The sequence below is a fragment of the Schistosoma mansoni genome, assembly GCF_000237925.1.
Source record: "Schistosoma mansoni, WGS project CABG00000000 data, chromosome 3 unplaced supercontig 0220, strain Puerto Rico, whole genome shotgun sequence".
NCBI classification, from domain to species: domain Eukaryota; kingdom Metazoa; phylum Platyhelminthes; class Trematoda; order Strigeidida; family Schistosomatidae; genus Schistosoma; species Schistosoma mansoni.
This window is the reverse complement of record NW_017386014.1, coordinates 8,257-27,053: the sequence shown is the minus strand read 5'-3', so window position 1 is coordinate 27,053 and position 18,797 is coordinate 8,257. Positions and strand designations below refer to the sequence as shown.

Genomic DNA, 18,797 nt, shown 5'->3' with positions numbered 1-18,797 from the left:
AATTCTGCTTTGCGCCTGAAAAGCTTCGCTTCTCCAAGTTGAGAATGTTACGCGACTGTCTGTGTTTGATCATAATTGTTTCCGAACAACTGATAACATTTATTAGCATTGAGTGTTCATAACACAGAGGCTTGGTGGTTTGTGCTCGAGTAAAGTGATGCTATTTGCGTTGGTGTCACAACTTTAAAAGGCCGGCTTCGATAACTTAGACGTGTGCGAAGTTATTATAACTACTGCTGTTATCACTGTCATTAATAGGGAAGTTTGATTTTTTCTGATCATTTTCTGTAGGACACTATCGTTTTCATCTTCTTTTTCTGCATTTTATTTTCTGATAGTCAAAAGTGTGATGAATATTTGGGACATACCTTAGAATTAATAGGACGATTGTGGGATTTGTCAAGTAAAGGACTTTCATTACTATGTTACTATATTTACACTCTAAATATTTATATTTAATATGTTAGACAGTAAAGAAAGGTTAAGAGTTTTCGGTGCCCGATCGTGGCCGCTACCTTGACGTGGTGGTCAGGCTTGCCTATCGTGATCAATCAGTCGAGAAATACTGGCTGGAACAATCATTCGTTAGGGTCTGACCATGCCAGACAGATCGGTTGGAGAGCGTTTAGACTAAAAGTAGCAAACCCCAGGTTCGAGGGTGATGTCGTACTACTGACTGTAGAGATGTGTCACCGCAGCTTGAATTAAGTGGAAGATGGCTTTTTTTATTCTTTCCAGTGTCTTAACCACGACACTTGCGAGGCTGACAGATCTGTAGTTCGATAGAAGTTGTCTTGATCCTGTTCTATGTATAAGAATGACGATTTCATCCTTCCAATCCATGGGTAACACACCCTGGTCAAGTGACATTTAATATCACAGTCAGTGGGGCTGCGATATATTGTACAATGCATCTCAGGATTTTATGATGTAATTCGTCCAGCCCTGTTGGCTTCTCCGCATCTAAGATGCTAATAGCTTTAATTACATCGCCTCTGTTAAGTCCACAGTCAGTAGAAGGTTTAGTGACTTTGTATTTGGGTCCAGCCCATCTCAGCCGTGAACTTGAATAAGATAACTGCATGATATCTGAGGATAAATGGGTATTTCGTTGGACACCTAGAAGTATTTACGATGCTAAATGGCATTAAGTGCTCATTCTCAAGTCCCCGAAATTTGGAAGGATAGTGGTCCAATGGCTCAAGAGGTTCTTCATCAAGTTCGGATTTGAGTTTTCTCTAACTAATTTCGTAGCTCGTCACTATATACTTTCCAGAGTATTCTTATCCCTTTAGAGTAGAGGAAGAAACTTTATTTCGGTACCTTGAATTACTGTGAATAGAAGTATTAAAGATTGGTAAAAAGTGCCGATCAAAACTTGCAAAGTACATATCAAAGACACCAGATCAAGGTATGCTCTGAAGATATTTTTGTCAAAACCGCCGCAATGACATAAATCTAGATCGGAGTTGGTGGGCTTCAAAAACTTTCATTCGGCTCGCCCGTGCTATGTTAAACACCTTGCATGTTACTGAGAGTAGGATGATGCTTCCGTAGTTCTCACCTACTTACTTACGCCAGTTACCCCTCGTGGAGGAGCATAGGCCAACCACCAGCATTCGCCATCCAACCCTTTCCCAGGTAATCCTTTTCAGTTCTTTCCAGTTGCTATTCAGCCCGTCATATCTGCTTCTAGTTCACGGCGTAATGTATTCTTCGGCTTTCATCTTTTCCGCTTCGCTTGAGGACTCCAAGTTAGGGCTTGCCTCATGATACAGTTCGATGGTTTCCTCAATGTATTTCCTATCCACCTTCAATGTCTTGTCCCAATTTCCCCTTCAGCTGAGAGCTGTTTGTCCTCTCCCACAGAGGGCTGTTGCTGATGGTATCCGGCCAATGGATGTTGAGTATCTTGAGTAGAAAACCATTTATAAATACTTGCACCTTCTTGACAACGATTGTGATAGTTCTTCACGTTTCATATCCCTGCAGTAGGACTGCCTTGACATTCATATTGAAGATTCCCACTTTGAAAATAGTAGAAAGTTGTTTTGCGTCCCATATTTTCTTCAGTTGTAGTAATGAGAACCTTGGTTTTCCAACCCCTGTCTTTAGGTCTGCATCAAATCCTCCGTGTTCATCGATGATTCTACCCAGGTACATGAATGATTCCATACCTTCCAGAGTTTTACCGTCAAGCGTGATTGGCTTGGTGTTCTCCATGTTTTATTTGAGGATCTTACTTTGTTCCTTTGTGCGTGTTGACGCCTTCTGTTGCAGAGGTTGCTGCTACACTAGTTCTCTTCATATGCATTTGTTCATGTGTAGAAGGGTTGGGTCATCTGTGAAGTTCGAATCGCCTATTTGATTATGAGATATTCATTGTATTCCCTGCCTCCTCTCAGATGTCGAAATCTTCATAATCCAGTCATCCAACAGAAGAAAGAGGAAGGGGAAGAATAGACACCTTTGTCTGACTCCGGTTCTTACTTGGAATGCATCTGTTAGATGTTCTCCATGCACCACCCTGAACTTTAGTCCGTTGTATGAGTCCCTGGTAATGTTGACAATCTTCCCAGGAACTCCATAGCGTCGAAGAAATTTCCATAATATTGTCCTATCCACACTGTCAAGTGCTTTGGGATGGAGTTGCCCAACCCTACACCTTTACCCGGGCCTGGAACCAGGATTAACTCTGAGAGGGCTACAGGTGTAATTGTAGTTTTACCAGTTATTACGATTTCCACTTTTCGATATCTTGATTCGCCATCTTTATTCCTAGTCGTCGGTGACACTTGTATGTCGATGGTGATCCCGTGATAACTTGGAGTTTGAGAAAATTATTTTTTAGCTGAATTGACACAGGTTAAGAGCATGTAGCGATATATCCCAAAAATAAATGGTTCCGTAAGTCATTGACACTGATGCTGACCACATTAGTCGTACTGGACACATCTAGGTGAAGGTACTGGGTCACTTATTCATACCAAATCACGAGTGAGTACGCTATATCATGCATCTCCTGCAACCGTTAGCCAGCATCGATTAAATGCTTACAAATACGTCGATAACCTTTCAAATACATATTCGAACCTCCTCAATTCTGACTTCTGGTTTGACTGAGTCGGAATAGTTCGATCATAAATGTGTAAAAACGTGGCCGAGTGGATAACGCGATGGCGTTTGAAGCGAGGGTACTGGGTTCAAGTCCCAGAGTGAACATCAACTCTGAGATGCAGGTACATCCAGCTGACGAGTCCCAAATAGAACGAAACGCGCGTCCTGGATTCCACTACTAGCCACTATCCGTCTCTGATTATATACCATTTCTGTAATTTTTATTTTTACCTATTGCGATAATGTTTTTCTCGCCCACTGGTGTATTACATCTTCATCATGACGTAGCAGACATTTAAGTTACTTAAAATTAAGCCTCTTTCACCTCCCACACTTCAGCTAATGCCATTTTGGCCCGACAATATGGAAGTCAGCTTCTGCGTGGCAGAAACAGACTTCCACGACTATGGAGTGACTGATCCATGTGGGAAATTTCCCTCAGTAATGAGGGCAAAAAGTACGTCGAACCTAGTATGTTTGCCAGTGATGTTTTGGAACCTTACTAAGAATTTAGAAAAGACTATCCTTAAAAGAGCAGACATAACCGACTGGTAGACTATAGACCAACTCTTCCACAATATCGAGCTGCGAAACGGCCCGGCAAACGGAAATGTCGATGTGAATGCGAGATGTCATTGGTAAATGGACATTTGACGAGAACTTGATTGAACGGCTGTTCTTGTATGAGCTTTCTCAACATGTGCATGCAATTCTTGTCTCATTTCAAAGTAACGTTGAAGATGAGTTGGCTGCATCCGTTGACCCGATTCTGAAGATCAACATAACTCCTAACGCCGAGGTTTATTCTGTCAATGAAAAGACTTAAACAAGACAAAAACGGCGCTACAGACCTCTATCCTATTCTTACTTGTTATCTGAATATCCATCAAAACCGTATACGCTCTCAAAATCCTCAAAGAAGCTTGTCACGAAAAATATCTTTTTCTAGACTACGAAAGACAGATTATCCTTATTGCTAACCGTACCACAATAAGTACGATAAATCATCTACAAGTTGCAGAAGGCCTTGCAGTTTCCCAAACTTCAAACCGTTCATCACGAAAAACCTCTCAGAAAGCCTATCTGATGGCACGCGCTAACGACAGACGTAGCCACTGAACACAGATGTCTGTGAAACATCACTGACGTGATGACGAAATTTCGCTATCAAGTTGACGCTGAACCAGTGTTTAAGGTTCTTCCCGTAAATCTTAACGACTGACCGCACGAACCAGCAAACGGGAAACCCATTACAACTTGCAATAAGAGATAGTTGCATCTTAACGTGGGTACCAACAATTAGACTACTCCCGAAGCTAGAAAATCTTGATATTGTCAGATCTCTCTAAAAATGGCTTAAGGATTTCCTAGTAGGTCGTAGACAGAAAGTAAGAGTAAATTCGAAGTGCTCCACCTGGAGACCAGTACTGGGTGGAGTACCTCAATGTTCTGCCCCGGCTCCTCTACATTTGTGCTATATCTAAATGATCTCCCAAGTATATTAGAGTCCGCAATGTTATTATACACTGACGGTGCGAAAAGCTGGCGGGAAATAACGGTAGACGCAAATGCATGAGCACTTCAGACAGACTGAAATATTGTGATTAACTGGTCTAAAGAGGCCGTTGCTCATCAGTGCGGCAAAGTGTCTACATGAACTTTGGGAATACAAAAGTAGATAGGTACAATATGGGGAAGTGCCTGTACCCGTGGTCCAACCCCAAGGATTTCGGGGTGACAGTGAGTCATGATCTTAAGACCACGACCCATCACCAGGAGGCTGCAGCTAAGGGGTTTAGAATCCTACGGACTTTAAGACGGACATTAACTAAGTTAGACACTACCATCTTCACTACAGTATACACAACCTTAGTGAGAACTAAGCTTGAGAACTGAGTTCAGGCTGCAAGCCTCTGTTTAAAAGGTGACTAGGATATCTAGAAAACAGTACCAAGGGCAGCTGCCCTTGCAATTTCAGAGCTCCGGGGTTAACCATCCAAGGAGAGACTTGACCTCTTTACTCTGTCCTATCGCAGACTAAGAGGTTATTTGATTTTGACGCATATAATACTAAGAAATGATTTTGGAATTAAAATATTCTCTCCTTTTCTTCCCATTAGTGTGGGACATCTCAGAGGACATAGCAGGCGACTAGAAAAGCCAATAACTAATAAAATGCCCGTGACATACAGTTTTTCACATCGAGTCATCAGTTCTTGGAACCTGTTACCGAAGCAGTGGTGTCTACACCTTCAATTGACTGATTTCAGAGAAGACTGGACACTCATAGAAGCATACTAGGGAAGGAATAACATAGGCTATAGGCCTTCTGTCCTTACTACACAAATCTGAAATCTGAAACTAGCGCGAATGTTTGTTTTATTCGTCATACATAGTCGTGGATTATTCAGTTTGTGTGTTGCCACGTGTTTGTTACTAATATCGTTGGAGAGTATCGTCTGAACTATGTCTTCTCTTGTGAACAATAGAGAAGAAGCACGGCCAGTCAGCACAAACACATATTTCTTGGGAATAGTGAAGCAAGTACGTCGCTCATACACTGATTTGTTCATTATAATATCAATATTTTTGCGTAGTTCAATAGTTTCTAACATACAAGATGCAATTTTAGGTTTTCTCAGCATCACTATTTTCCTTTTATAGGTTTTATCAGGAGATACTATTATGATACGTGACAGACCCATAAACGGTCCTCCTCCAGAACGAACCATTATTTTGTCCAATATTTCATGTGGTCGCGTTGCTCGTAAGCCTTCAACGGGAGTTCCTACTGGGACATCAGAAGATCCGTTTGCCTGGGAAGCCAGAGAGTTTGTTCGTACTCTTTTAATCGGGAAAGAAGTTTGCTATTCTATCGAAACAGAACAACCATCCGGTCGCAAGTATGGATGTGTGTATGTTGGTACGTTCTAAGCTAGTTTATTTATCCTTACATCAGGGAAAAATATCAGTGGCGAAAATGTTGCTTTGTCCTTAGTGGAACAGGGATTAGCTGAAGTGAGAAAGCTAAATCCGACAGTAGCTGCCAAAAATAAAGTTTACCAGCAACTTGTAACTGCTCAAGAACAAGCAAAATCACTTGGTAAGGGTCGTTGGTCTCCCAACCCCCCTGTTACGAGGGAAATTCTTTGGTCAGTAGAGAACATTCGGAGCTTCTTCGAGAGCTACAAAAATCGACCACTTAAAGCTGTTGTCGAAAATGTTCGAGATGGCTGTTCTGTACAAGTCTTCATTCTGCCTGAATCCCTTAATGAAAGACCAAATACATTTGTATACCTTACTGTCACAATGTCAGGAATTAAATGTCCATCAATACGTTATGAGGATGGAAAAATTGTGAGTTAGCATATCGTTGTTTCATGGTTTATAGGTTCCCGATGCGTGGGGTCTCGATGCGCTGTTCTTTACCGAATCCAGACTTCTGCAGAGAGACGTTACTATACTGTTGGAATCCGTATTCAATCAAACTTTCGTCGGGAGCATCCTCCACCCAAATGGGAATATAGCTGAGTTGTTGCTGCGTCATGGTCTTGCTCATTGTATTGATTGGAATCTGAACTTAGTAAGCGTTCCAGGTGCTGCTGAAGCCTATAAAATAGCTGAAAGATTTGCGAAAGAAAAACGACTACGCGTTTTTGAAAACTATCAGCCCACACAAACAGCTGAGGTACATTCAGACAGTCTTCCAACAGTTGTTCCAGGGAAAATATTCAGTGGGGTTGTGAGTGCTCGTTTAACTTTATTTGTACTGCTGTTCAATTTATATTTCTGAGTAAAAATCTGAATAGTGTAAATAGCTCTTAGTAAATATTAAAAAATTCTTCTCAGTACTCTGCAACATTAAATTTTGTAATTCATCGCACACGTATTTATTAAACTATAATGAGTCGCAAAATACCCGTAATTTAAACATGTCGGTTGTGTGTACTTATATCACTGGTTTCTAGAATTTGAATTACGGATTTTCCAACATTCTTCACCACCATCCTCTTGAGTGGTCAAAAATCACTTCCACGATAGAATGTCAGTCAATTAGTCACCTACAAAGTAGGACCAGACACAAATGTATCGGTCCAATTTGCCACACCACGTTAGCACAACGAGATGAACACTGAATTCATAGACTTTCGAAGGGAGTATATACACTTACGCCATTGTGATCGATTCTGAGCCATGTCACCCAAAGTCTCCTGTCAAGATACAGTGTAACTCCTCCAGACTCTGAGCATCTATATTCAGACGAGGATCCTATCACAATGATGTTGATGGAGTCTGTCTTGTTACAGAATTCTCAGTATTTCTATATTGCAACAGGAATCTGTCCACTTCTCTCTCCAGTTTATCTAATCTTGTAGTGGCAATGCAACTACTACTTGTTGCGGACATCTTAGTCTGCACGAGTTCTCTGCCATACTTCAAACGATGCTGGCAATGTAGTTGACTTCAAAGGGTAACTTTTGGATTTCTGTTATCTTCCACAATTGTTTGCCCTGTGAAATATGTCTACATTTAACTGCGACCATCAACAGATGAGTCTTGTCAAAAACTTCATTTTCTCAACACTAAATGTCCACTATGAAACTCGACAAGCTTGGATTCATGTGGTGCATTCAGGTTAGTAACACTACCATTTAGACAATGTAATGTCAGACGTGGAGGGTAGCTCATCAAGTTTGGCGAAATAGACAGGAAATCAAGTAATCGGATTAGCATTCCGACATTTTCGCATAGCATCGAGTACACATCCAAGATAAAGCATTGACGGGTTTCTTTGAAATCATGGACGGTCATTTCGTCACAGTATGAAACCACTCAGCAGTGTGACATGTTTCTCCAGTGAGATTCGGATAGTTTGCTGGTAAAAGTTGCACTAATGAACAGTTGTTGACATGCACACACTACGTGCGGATTGCCTCGATATTGTCTCAAGTCACATGCTTCATAAAACAATATCGAGGCATCCACACAGTATGCACAAATGCCAATAAGAGACTAATCGGTTGCAGTCTTGAACGACAATGGGAAGATGCAAGCAAATAACAACACATGAAGTTAAACTTTACTCAAGTGCACACTCAGGACTTGTTAGCTAAGTGGATAACGTGATGGCGTTTGAAGCGAACGGTACTGGGTCCGAATCCCAGAATGAACATCAACTATGAAATTCAGGTACGTACGACTGATGAGTTCAAAATGGGACAAAATGCGAGCCCTAGATTCCACTGCTTGCCACCATCTATATCTGCTTATTAGGCTATACTAGTAGGTTGGAAAAATAGGTGACTTGCTTTTTGAAAGGTCATAACAATGTCTTTATTTTGTTTAATTCTTTTCAAGACGTTGTATCCTCTGGAGCTTCATTAGGTAGATTGTCTGGATAACTCTTCGTTGTCCTGAAGAAATGATTATTTGTTTTTCTGGACTGAGTATGTGCTTTCAAGGTTGAGTTGATGGGAGCGGTCTCAAAGAAATTATATCCACGTTCAGTTGTGTAAACGGACTGAGCATTTCCACGGTTCGTTTATAATGCTGGGTTACAATAACTCTTCAGATTTCCAGAGTAACTTTATCATCATTTTTATTTTTTCTTAGAGATCGGCCTAGGTTTACTTGCTTTTGGAGTGGGTTTTCTTTGTCTTGGTGTCCTTTTTTTCTTCGACGGTGCTCTATTGGCTCTAGGTAATGTAAGTGTTCAATATAATTCTAGGCTGCTCCTTAAAGGTTCTTTTCTTAGGCGGAATAGGATGTCTCATTGGGCTACAGAAGGCTTGCACTTTCTTCTTTCGACGTACGAGTTTAAAAGGAGCAGTTTTCTTCTTTGGGGGCATAACCGTCGTCCTTTTTGGCTTCCCTTTCATAGGAATATTGCTGGAAATTTATGGAATGATAAATTTATTCAGGTAATAGTGCGAAAAATAATCTCTAGGTTGTGGGTTTTGCGCATTTTTCTTATTACGATCGACAATCAGATTTTTCAACGAACAGCCTTTTAAAAAAAACTTGCTTGTTAACTTCATATTAAGCTTGAACATGTGTAAGATTCAATGTAATGTGCCTCCTCGGCTCCTCAAATTATATCTTGTTTGGTCGCATTATTTAGGGATGTCTAGTTATCTGGAAATCAAACACCTCGTACTGTTAATCTCAATCTTTTTGAGATAATAGAGGGCGTCTAAGTGATTTTTCGTCATCAATACAGAAAGCTATAACCGATTTAGTCATCTTCAATGTACAACCAGACAAATATGCATTGACCCAGGTTGACATACCTCATTACCGCCAAATCCACGAAAAAAGTTACTTCAACGATAATGAAAAGGATTCCATGTAAGGATGTGAAACAGAACGAAGTTAGTTCGTAAAAAGAGAAGTACTAAGCAATTCTAATCTCAGTTTAAGAGAAGACAAATAGTGTATACACCGACACCATTGTGATCGATTCTGAGGCATGTCATCCAAAGTGTCCAACCATCGATCGATGCAGCCACGACGGGGTCTGAAGCCAGCCTGTTTTTCTCGTGCTTGCAGTTCACAAGTCTTAGTTAGGCGCCCGATAATTATTGAGGCTAGTATTTTAGATGCTATATTAGTCAGATTAATCCCTCTATGGTTATTACAAGATGATTTTGACCCCTTCTTATATATTGGGACAATAAGTGATTGTGACCAGTCGAATGGGATTACGTTCAACTCCCAGATTTTAACCACAATATTAATCAACCTAGTCGCTAAAATTGGGCCACCAGAGTAGAAGATACTCGTAAATTACCAGCACTTTATGACAGATGTCTTAGAAATATAGCTCGCATCTGTTGGGATCATCTGGTAAGTAATGGTGACGTCAGACACAGGGTATTAGAGAATGTTGATAAATCAGTTGAAGTTTTGGATCATCATCGACTGAGATGGTTGGGCCACATGTTACGTATGCCTGAACACCAACTACCAGGGCGTTCAACTTTGACTAGTGCTGGAGGTGGAAGGAATTAAGGGGCGGCCAAAGTGGTTCATAACTTTCTTCCTTCCTATGCTATATCCTTATACACAACCTATCTTTTATATACTACCACCACTAAATTATCTACTTCTATGAATTTAGTGTTCATCTTGTTGTGCTAACGGGGTATGGCAACTTGGACCGATGCATAAATGTGCCTGGTCCTACGTTGTAGCTGACTGATCTACTCTTGATGGGCTCGCTTCGCAGCCATAAAGTAAAACAGAGCGAACTGCTGCACTGTATACTCGTCCCTTAGTTGATAAGAGGATATCTCACCTTCGCCATAGGTGACGTTAGTTGACAAAAGCCATTGGCGTTTTTTTATTTCCGACTTTCTATTATTCACTCGTTTTGTTACCTACTATTGTCATTGGATGAACCTCGTATTCAGGTCGCTTAGTATGTTTATGTGCTTTAAATAATTGCTTTTGAGTTTCGGGCTGTTTATAGGTGGAGAAAAACAGTGAGACTTTGATAAACTCTTGCTGTTATGTAACTTCAGTTCTGTTCACCTAATTTAGACTACAAACCGGGACCAAATATAAAAAAAATTAGTTGTAGAACAGTAGCGGTTAAAGCTGAAGCATTTATGCAAAGCTCTACTTTTGTAACCCAGAGGTTAATTCAGTGTCTTGTCAGTGGATTAATTCGTTTTGTATTCAATATTAGAGTTCATCAAAGCCACCTCGAATTAGATATTAAAGTTAACATGACTAAGCTGTTAATCTGTTGATAGCCGGACATCGTTATGTTATACCATACGAACACAGTAAGTCGCCATTAGCAGAACTGTTAGGATCATTTGTTTAGAGCGAAATCTTCGGTCCCACAGATTACAAGCTGCACCTAATATTTTTATCGGCCCTAATAATATGATCAAAATCCTCTGGAGTTAATTCATTATACCCCTCTTGTTTGAGATTAGGTAATGGCTTTTTCCCCTCCTTAAGTGTTAAAGCTTTTATGTTAATCTCACGTATAGGCTGCTAATGTCTAATGGTCAACTATTTATTTATTTAAACACATAAATATTGGTACAAGGGGCACCAGATGCGCAAGATGATGTAATAGATTATAATACTCAATTGCGTAATACGAATAATAACAATAGTTGATTGATTTATCTATTTAAACACATAAATATTGGTGCAGGGGGACACTAGATATATATGCGCCACATAAAACAATGAAAATGGGAAGAGAAAGGGGTAAGATGCATATAAAAAAAGTAATGGTGAGGGAGACTGAAATGCACAACCAGAAGAACTCTCTTAGTTAAGGAGGTTATAACCAATCTTTATGTAGAAAGTAAAAGGTTACGGCAGGATCGCCATTGGCTTCTATTCTGAGCTGTCTGATAACGTCGCTAGCCACTGTGTAGCACCATCTCTATAACCCCAACCAGGGATTCGTGAAGAACTAACAGAAGCCAGTCATTTGCAGCTTTATTTTATACCACGACACCATGTCATACACTGACCACCTCTCCGCTTTTTCCAACCAGTCCTAGCGTCGGCAAATAATGCACGTCGTAGAATTCTCGGGGATGACATTCGTAGAACATGTCCAAGCCACCGAAGTCGGTGTTTCAAGATGGTGACACTAATTGGGTTGTCGTCTCTGCGCCCGAACACACGATGCTGAACCTCTGCATTACTAACATGGTGTTACCACTGGATCTCAGCAATCCTTCATCCTAGTCATGTGGTCCGAATGAATCACGGTTTCATCTCATCTCGTGATACTTAATATTTTCGTCACCATTCTGGTCTTTGTCTCTGAGGAGTCGCGTCAACTGTCTAGTTTAGCTACTCTTTTCTATTTGGTTTTATTCTTCACGACTTCTCACGTTCACTGATCTGACGTTTTGTTAATTTTTGTCGATTGTTTAGATGGGTTTCCAAACCTATTCACTAGTGACTACTGGAATTTATCTTTCCTTGACCTTTTGGTTTAGATCGCTAGCTAATGTCAATGCTGCTCATACATCTGTTTTAAGATCATGCCGGGCTTCTTAAAGATAAGTGTCTAGTTAGTTTTTTCAAGTATGTCTTTGAAAATTCTACCTTCAGACCGAGTTTGATCAGGTTCTCAATATGCCATATTTCTGCGTCTCCAATAAACGGTGAGCGAAGTCCAGACACGCGTTCCAAGACAATAAGTCTTCTATCGAGACTCCATCACTAGTTAATTGCAGTGATTATTCTGTCCACCATTGCACCGGTGGCAGGAGTTGCCAGCCTTTCAACTTGACGTGCATTCTTACTTGGGCTCTGAAACTACAATCGCTGCGTCTAAACGTCTGGCTTTTAGAAGTTTGAAGAGATTTTAGTAACACTTACCTTTTATTTTATTGGAGATACTGTCAGTAAGAGGGCAAGATAACTGCATATATCTTTATTGTCCTGAGTTCTTGCTATCGACTGGAATCCAATCGAAAAGTGTCCACAGTACTTCCTAATATGTTGCTAGACCTGTACCCGTTAAAATGTGAGGTAATGTCTTATATTCAAGTACACAAACAGTAAGTCTCATTGCTTCTCCGTTTTAGCTAGGTTCCTGTAGGAATAATGGAGCCTGTTATCCGAAATGAGACACTTTAACCATTAAAAACCCTAATATGTGGTTTGGGTCATTTTTTTAGGAGGACGGGGTTAACATTTTACATATTCGATTAATTGACTGTGGTCGTACTTGCGGAAGCAAATGAAGCTGAAGGAGAATAGGGATAATAACACAAATAGACCAAATATTTAGGGATTGAGAAGGGCTTGACGGTGAGCAGTAAATACCACCGAGTACCTGAAACTTCCTAGTAACCGTCATCAAGAAAGGATATCATATTTGTGATACTGAACTAGAATCAAATTGATGTTACTTGTCATGTATTCCTAAAAGCTTGACCATACAGTTCGAGGAGTAACTGTTGGAGGTTCACACAATCGTTTTGTGAGTAATTTTTGTTGTGCTATCCCGGTTTCCCTCAAGCCAACAAAAGATATTGTGTCGTCCGGATCCTATTTAGCACGTAATACCTTTTTTCCTGCTTAACTGTTGTCTGTCAACTTCTTTGTATTAAGTATTAATACAATACTAGCCATAACATACTAAGTTATATCAAATGGTGATCATGTACAATTTAATTTTGTAGTAAATTTATCCCAGTGGCAATCAAATTTTTGTATGGTGTTCCTGTAATCGGTTGGATCTTATGGCTTCCCGGGATTAACGGAGTAAGTTTATGTTTAAAAGTAGCGTAATACTTCCCATTTTCAGCTGACTAATTAAAGCTCGACTTAAAATCGAAAACTAATAGACAAACTCTTTGCCCAAACTTGGTATTTTCTCCTTAATACATTGCTTAACTTAGCAGCTTCAGAATATAACGTGTACTTAAATGTTTAATCATTAACCTGGGCTTCTATAACGCGCACTTCAAAATCTTTTTACACTGAAGTTATCCACTTTGTCTTATCATTGTCAACTATTATTATTCTATATTTCGTCTGCATCTATTAATATGGCTAAGTTATCGACAATTAGATTGAGACATCTTAACAGTGTAGACTATCTGGTTGGTGTCCACGTGATTATCGTAATCAATGGTAAGAGACTAGATGACATCGGTCAGAACCGTTTGCAAAGACGAAAGTGCACTCACTCCTAGTCTTCTCTAGAATCTGAGTCCCGAAATCCGCTTGTGCATATTCTTTCCCTTTTTTGTATGTCCAATCCTTTTCCTACCACTACTGAAATAATTGCATGTCACCATGGGAATTTGATATGAAAACTTGAACCGATGCATATGTGTATGATGATGATCACTTGGCTGAACTAGAGGTAAGTAAATTGACTAACAGGTTTTAACCAAGTGGTTTACCAATAAGGCAAGTCTTGTGTAAGTTGTAATTCCCTTATTTGAACTACGAGCTTTGATCAATTACAAGAACACTATCTAGTTTTTTCTGGAGACTTATATGTAGCTTTTATTCTGCAGTTAAACTACTTACGAATCAAATCAACCTCAAAATAAATTTGATCATATAAGAGTATCTACTCCTTTCCTCATGCTTGAACTAAAAATAGATTTCGTGGAATGTGAAACTAAGTACTTCATGTAGTTCAAAAAAATTACCTGCTTGAGTTCTGGGTTATTGTTATTTAACTATAACGGTCACTCAAATCTCTTCCATTGAGTTGCACTTTCGAACTTTACTTCACCTACTTCGGTTTTGGTTGATGGGTTGTATTTTTAGTCTGAGCACGAATGGTTTAGCTCAAACTGAGATATTAACTTGTACTTGTTTAGTGAGTTACATCACTTCATAAGTTCTTCAAAGCTTACTTCTAATAGCCCAACAATCGTTGTATTTAGTGATGCTACAGCTTCCTTCAGTTAGTTAAAAAGGACCAAGCTGTACAATTTTCTGTGAGATCCAAGATTATTAAGGTCTGTTTCTTATTTATTACACATTAAATATGGTAAAAGGGGCATGAAAAATCTAATGCGCTACATAAATACAGAGGCAGCATTGTAAAGAGGAAAAGGAGAAAAAGACATTACATTCAAAGATAAAAAAGAAGTATACATGAATATTATGCAATAAAACAATACGGTTCGGTTAAGGATATAGCCAAGAAAGACTTTCCGTTAAGCGGATTACTTTTATTTCTATGAAAAATGTAACAGAAAACTGACAGGGTTGTCTTCGGCTTACAGTCTAGGGCATCTGGTACTGTCTGTTCACACTGACTTCCACCAGCTCCAAACTTCGCAGTCTTGATCTATCAACAAATCCCAGTCTTATAGGGCTTTCTTTGATACGATTGAATCATGTCATAAACCAGACATCACTTTTTTTCAGCCAGTCCCAGCTTCGAGAAATAACCCAAAATATGAATGTCGCTGTAATGAAATTCTAAACATATATCCAAGCTACGGAAGCCGGTGTTTCAAAGTCGTAACACCAGTTGAGTTATCGTCACCGTACGCGAACACATTGCCGAACCTCAACATTACTAACATAGGGTTGGCATCTGGTATGAATAATTTTTCGGAGGTAATGTTGATCAGAAGTAGAGGGACACTGAACATTCTCAACTAGGGAAATCCACGTTCTAATGATGCATTGCAAACCTGACTTTTTACAGCCAGATTGACATCAAGATGACAGGCATCATTCTATGTAGGTCGACCTCATCTGTCACATCACCACAACTCAGATACGAAAATATTTGTTTACTTTTAACGGGTCACCACCAAGAGTGAGTTCAGAAACAGGGTCCTGATAGTCTTGCGAAAATAATTTTCAGTTAGAAGATGCTAAGTATCTGCGTAAAACACGTTAATAGGCAGAAGGAATGTAGCTTTAATGTGAGAAGTTACAAAGTATTTACATAACATATATACCTAGCCTTCAATCGTCCATTTCCATCTTTCTGTGTTCTGCCGACGCCGTGCTTTCGATACATTGAAACTCTTCACTCCGTCTGACAACTGTCGCAACTTTGATGCCATGTTCCGCTACGCACTACTTACAAACATCCTTGCGAGTAGCGTCCACTACACCTGTTGTACCTTCAATTACTGACTGTATGTTGGCTTAGTACAATTTCGATATGTTGAATATCAGTGCACTGTATTCAAGACTGAAGAATCTTTCACCAAGTGATAGACCTGCACTACCACAACAAAGTCTATCAGAGCTGTTTCCAGAATATCGTCGATCAAAAGATTGAAGACCCTGAATTACAATATTGAATGCTTCTCACTTAGCAAACACAGCTGAAGGTTGCTCCTGCACATATCTATTTCTTGAGAATTATTTGTTTTGTTTCCTGATTTCCATTTATAACTAGCTGGGTTTATTTACTTCTATGTTTATTTTCTGGGACAACTGAGCCAAAAAAGTGGCACCAGTTCATATGGTCATCGGCTGTTTGATTAAGTTTCAAGTGTTCAGCCATCGTCTTTCTTGGCATACTGCTAGCAGGTAATGTAGGTTATTCTTAGATTTGGGAACGTCTATTTATGCGTAGTAGAAATCGCGATCTAATATTATTTAAATATTGATAAAATGGCATTGAACACACATACCTGCCAGTGACTCCTATGCGAAGCGTTGTTTGTTGGATCTCGTATTTAGTGGAGAACAGGCAATCACCCCATGATGTATTTCTGCTAACCCACGGATGTCTCTGTTGGGTAAAAATTCACCAGCATACTGCGATTCGTTTCATTAGCTTTTGACGTTACTAGACACGTCTCAAAATAGAAGACAACAGGAATCGTTCAAGAGTTCACTGTTGCTTAGCAATGTATCTCTTTAATCATCCAAAATTTATTTCTTTTTGTATGGAGCATACTTTTATTCCATGTCGTATGAATCATTTTTGTTTTAATTGAGTGCTATGCTTCTGTCCATGTGTATTATTTTTAAATATCATACTTTCTTTCTAATGACTTAATCTATTGCCCTTTTTTATTTCATCAACCTTGATTAACTTCCATATACTTTGTAGTTTGTACGTAGACTCAGTCAATCCAATTCAATGGTATGATGATGCATACAAAATGGAACTTCATGTAGATCATGTTTACCTTTTGATGAACACAATAGAATGTAATATTGTGAAAACAAGTTTGACTCTCTCTTTGTACATGTTTTAATTTTGAAAATATATAAACAAATTTCTCTACGTTTTCTATACTGTATATGTCTTTAAGTAGTGTTTTCTTTACCCCCCCCTCCTGAAAAACAAAAACATGTTATACGTAAAGTTATTTAAAAAAAATTGATCCTATTTATCCTTTTAAATGTTCATCTTGATACTTTTAAGAGAGAGATATTAACGATTGTTCTCTCACTTTTTCTAATTTTAATAAATCATTGAAATATTGTAATGTGTATAAATTTAACACAAATTAGTAAACTGATTGAACAATTACTATCTGCTCGACCGTTGCTGCTACTTTGACATAGTGATCGGGCTTGGCTATCGTGATGAACCAATCAAGCTATACTAGCTGGAACAATCGTTCCTCAAAGTTCTATCATGCCAGACAGGTCGGTTGGAGAGCGGTAAGACTAAAAGCAGCAAACCCAAGGTCTGAAAGCGAAGTCGTACTGTTGACTGTACAGAGGTGTGACGGCAGTAAGGTGTTTCTTTTAGACAACCAGCGTAAAGCGATACTGCCTTCCCACAAGGAAGGGTGGGGTTAGAAAAGGTCGACCCTAAAAATGCACACCTCGACTTATCCCACGGATATCCGTCTCCGGCGGTAAGGTCCTTTGAAGAACGGAGCTAACACTTCAAAAATCCCCCACAAAAAGGCCGTGCGTGACCGGTCTCGAGCAGTTGTCCCTTGGACACTGCGGTCACGCTCCCAGGTCGTTAAGATCAACACTGATCCAACTTCCTTTCAAGGTGTTATGTCTTAGACCTAGGCGGTAGCCAATTGTTATGACTTGATCAAGGTCGTCGCTGATTTGTTATGACCTTACGAATTTAACAAGGACGTAATTCGCGTAAATTATCCACCAATAGAATACGACTTCTACGACCTTCACACTGTGACAATGACGTTCGATTAGTATGAGTAATCTAGCGTCCTTATTCGCCTAACCCGTCCACTTGAGTCCAAAATACCAATAGCAGCTGCTGTAATGCGAATCGTTTATTTCAAACATACTTTATCTATATACCAGACAGGCAGACCACACCATAAAATAGAAAATAATATTTGTACAAAATCAAGCCAAACGTGGCTGGAAGCGTGGGAGACAGTACTCAATAAACTGAGTATAATTTAGGAACAATAAATCATATAATAATAATCAATAGGTCAAAATGAAGCTAATAATAAGAAGAATATAGACATAGATAGTCCAGTTACCGAATAGTTATACCATAGGAATATAAATAGAATAATAGTGTAATAAGAGGTCCCGTAAGTTATCAGTACTTGCTTTTTTCCTAGTATATAACACAAGGTCCCTCAAGATATACCCTTCCACGGTGTGGGCAGCCTGGAAGTGATATTAGCCCTCATACCCGTAACTGCACTGACTGATCTGTCTGCACGATTTCACTGAAATTCTTATTCAATGGACACAAACAAAAGAAATCCAACTAAGTGGTCTACTAGTTTCAGTAGATAAACATCAAAATAATGTTACTCTAATGTACTATTCATTTGTCTTGCGATTAAAAATCTAGTGAAATTCGAACCATATCAAGAATTCAAATAAATCAACATATAAAAATGATGGTACTAAGCTGTTCATGCGTTTCAACAGTTAATGCAATGCCAAAGTTATGCATGTATCTACGAATAGTTATCCGTCATCAATTCAGAAATAAATAAAAAGCCTTTTCATAAACGCTTTATACAACTACTAGGATACCGCTCTAACCTATAGAAATCGATTCACTATCTTTCGCTTAACAGAACACCATGACCTCTTTAACCATCGCCCCGTTCGACCATTTATTTTCGATGAGAATCCGACTTGTTTTGAAGAGGAGATAATAGTGAGACCTTGATGTTCAGACGGAACATTAGTAATACTAAGAATAAATATGAAAGATATATATTTTACATTTCGTGGTAAGTTCATAGCCGACATAAATCTTAACGTACTGCAAAAGTTATAGT

At 39.3% G+C, this 18,797-nt stretch overlaps 3 protein-coding genes across 3 annotated transcripts; all 3 read left to right on the top strand.

The window, feature by feature from the left end:
* Window positions 1–5,583: 5,583 nt before the first annotated feature.
* On the top strand, window positions 5,584–6,051 carry Smp_118190 (hypothetical protein; the record flags this gene model as incomplete). The annotated part of the gene is made up of 2 exons (XM_018792837.1): window positions 5,584–5,661; window positions 5,782–6,051. 2 exons carry the CDS (start codon window positions 5,584–5,586, stop codon window positions 6,049–6,051), a joined length of 348 nt encoding a protein of 115 aa, XP_018644595.1.
* A 457-nt stretch (window positions 6,052–6,508) lies between these two features.
* Window positions 6,509–7,051, top strand: Smp_101780 (ebna2 binding protein P100, putative; the record flags this gene model as incomplete). Its single annotated transcript, XM_018792836.1, has 1 exon — window positions 6,509–7,051. A coding segment is annotated over one exon (402 nt), but the record flags the coding sequence as incomplete, so codon positions are not given.
* A 1,532-nt stretch (window positions 7,052–8,583) lies between these two features.
* Smp_166120 (hypothetical protein) lies at window positions 8,584–16,837 on the top strand. Its single transcript, XM_018792835.1, has 5 exons — window positions 8,584–8,698; window positions 8,731–8,822; window positions 8,860–9,038; window positions 13,290–13,371; window positions 16,661–16,837. The coding sequence occupies exons 1-5, from the start codon at window positions 8,665–8,667 to the stop codon at window positions 16,697–16,699; spliced, it is 426 nt and encodes a 141-aa protein (XP_018644010.1). The 5' UTR covers window positions 8,584–8,664; the 3' UTR covers window positions 16,700–16,837.
* The last annotated feature ends 1,960 nt before the right edge of the window (window positions 16,838–18,797 follow it).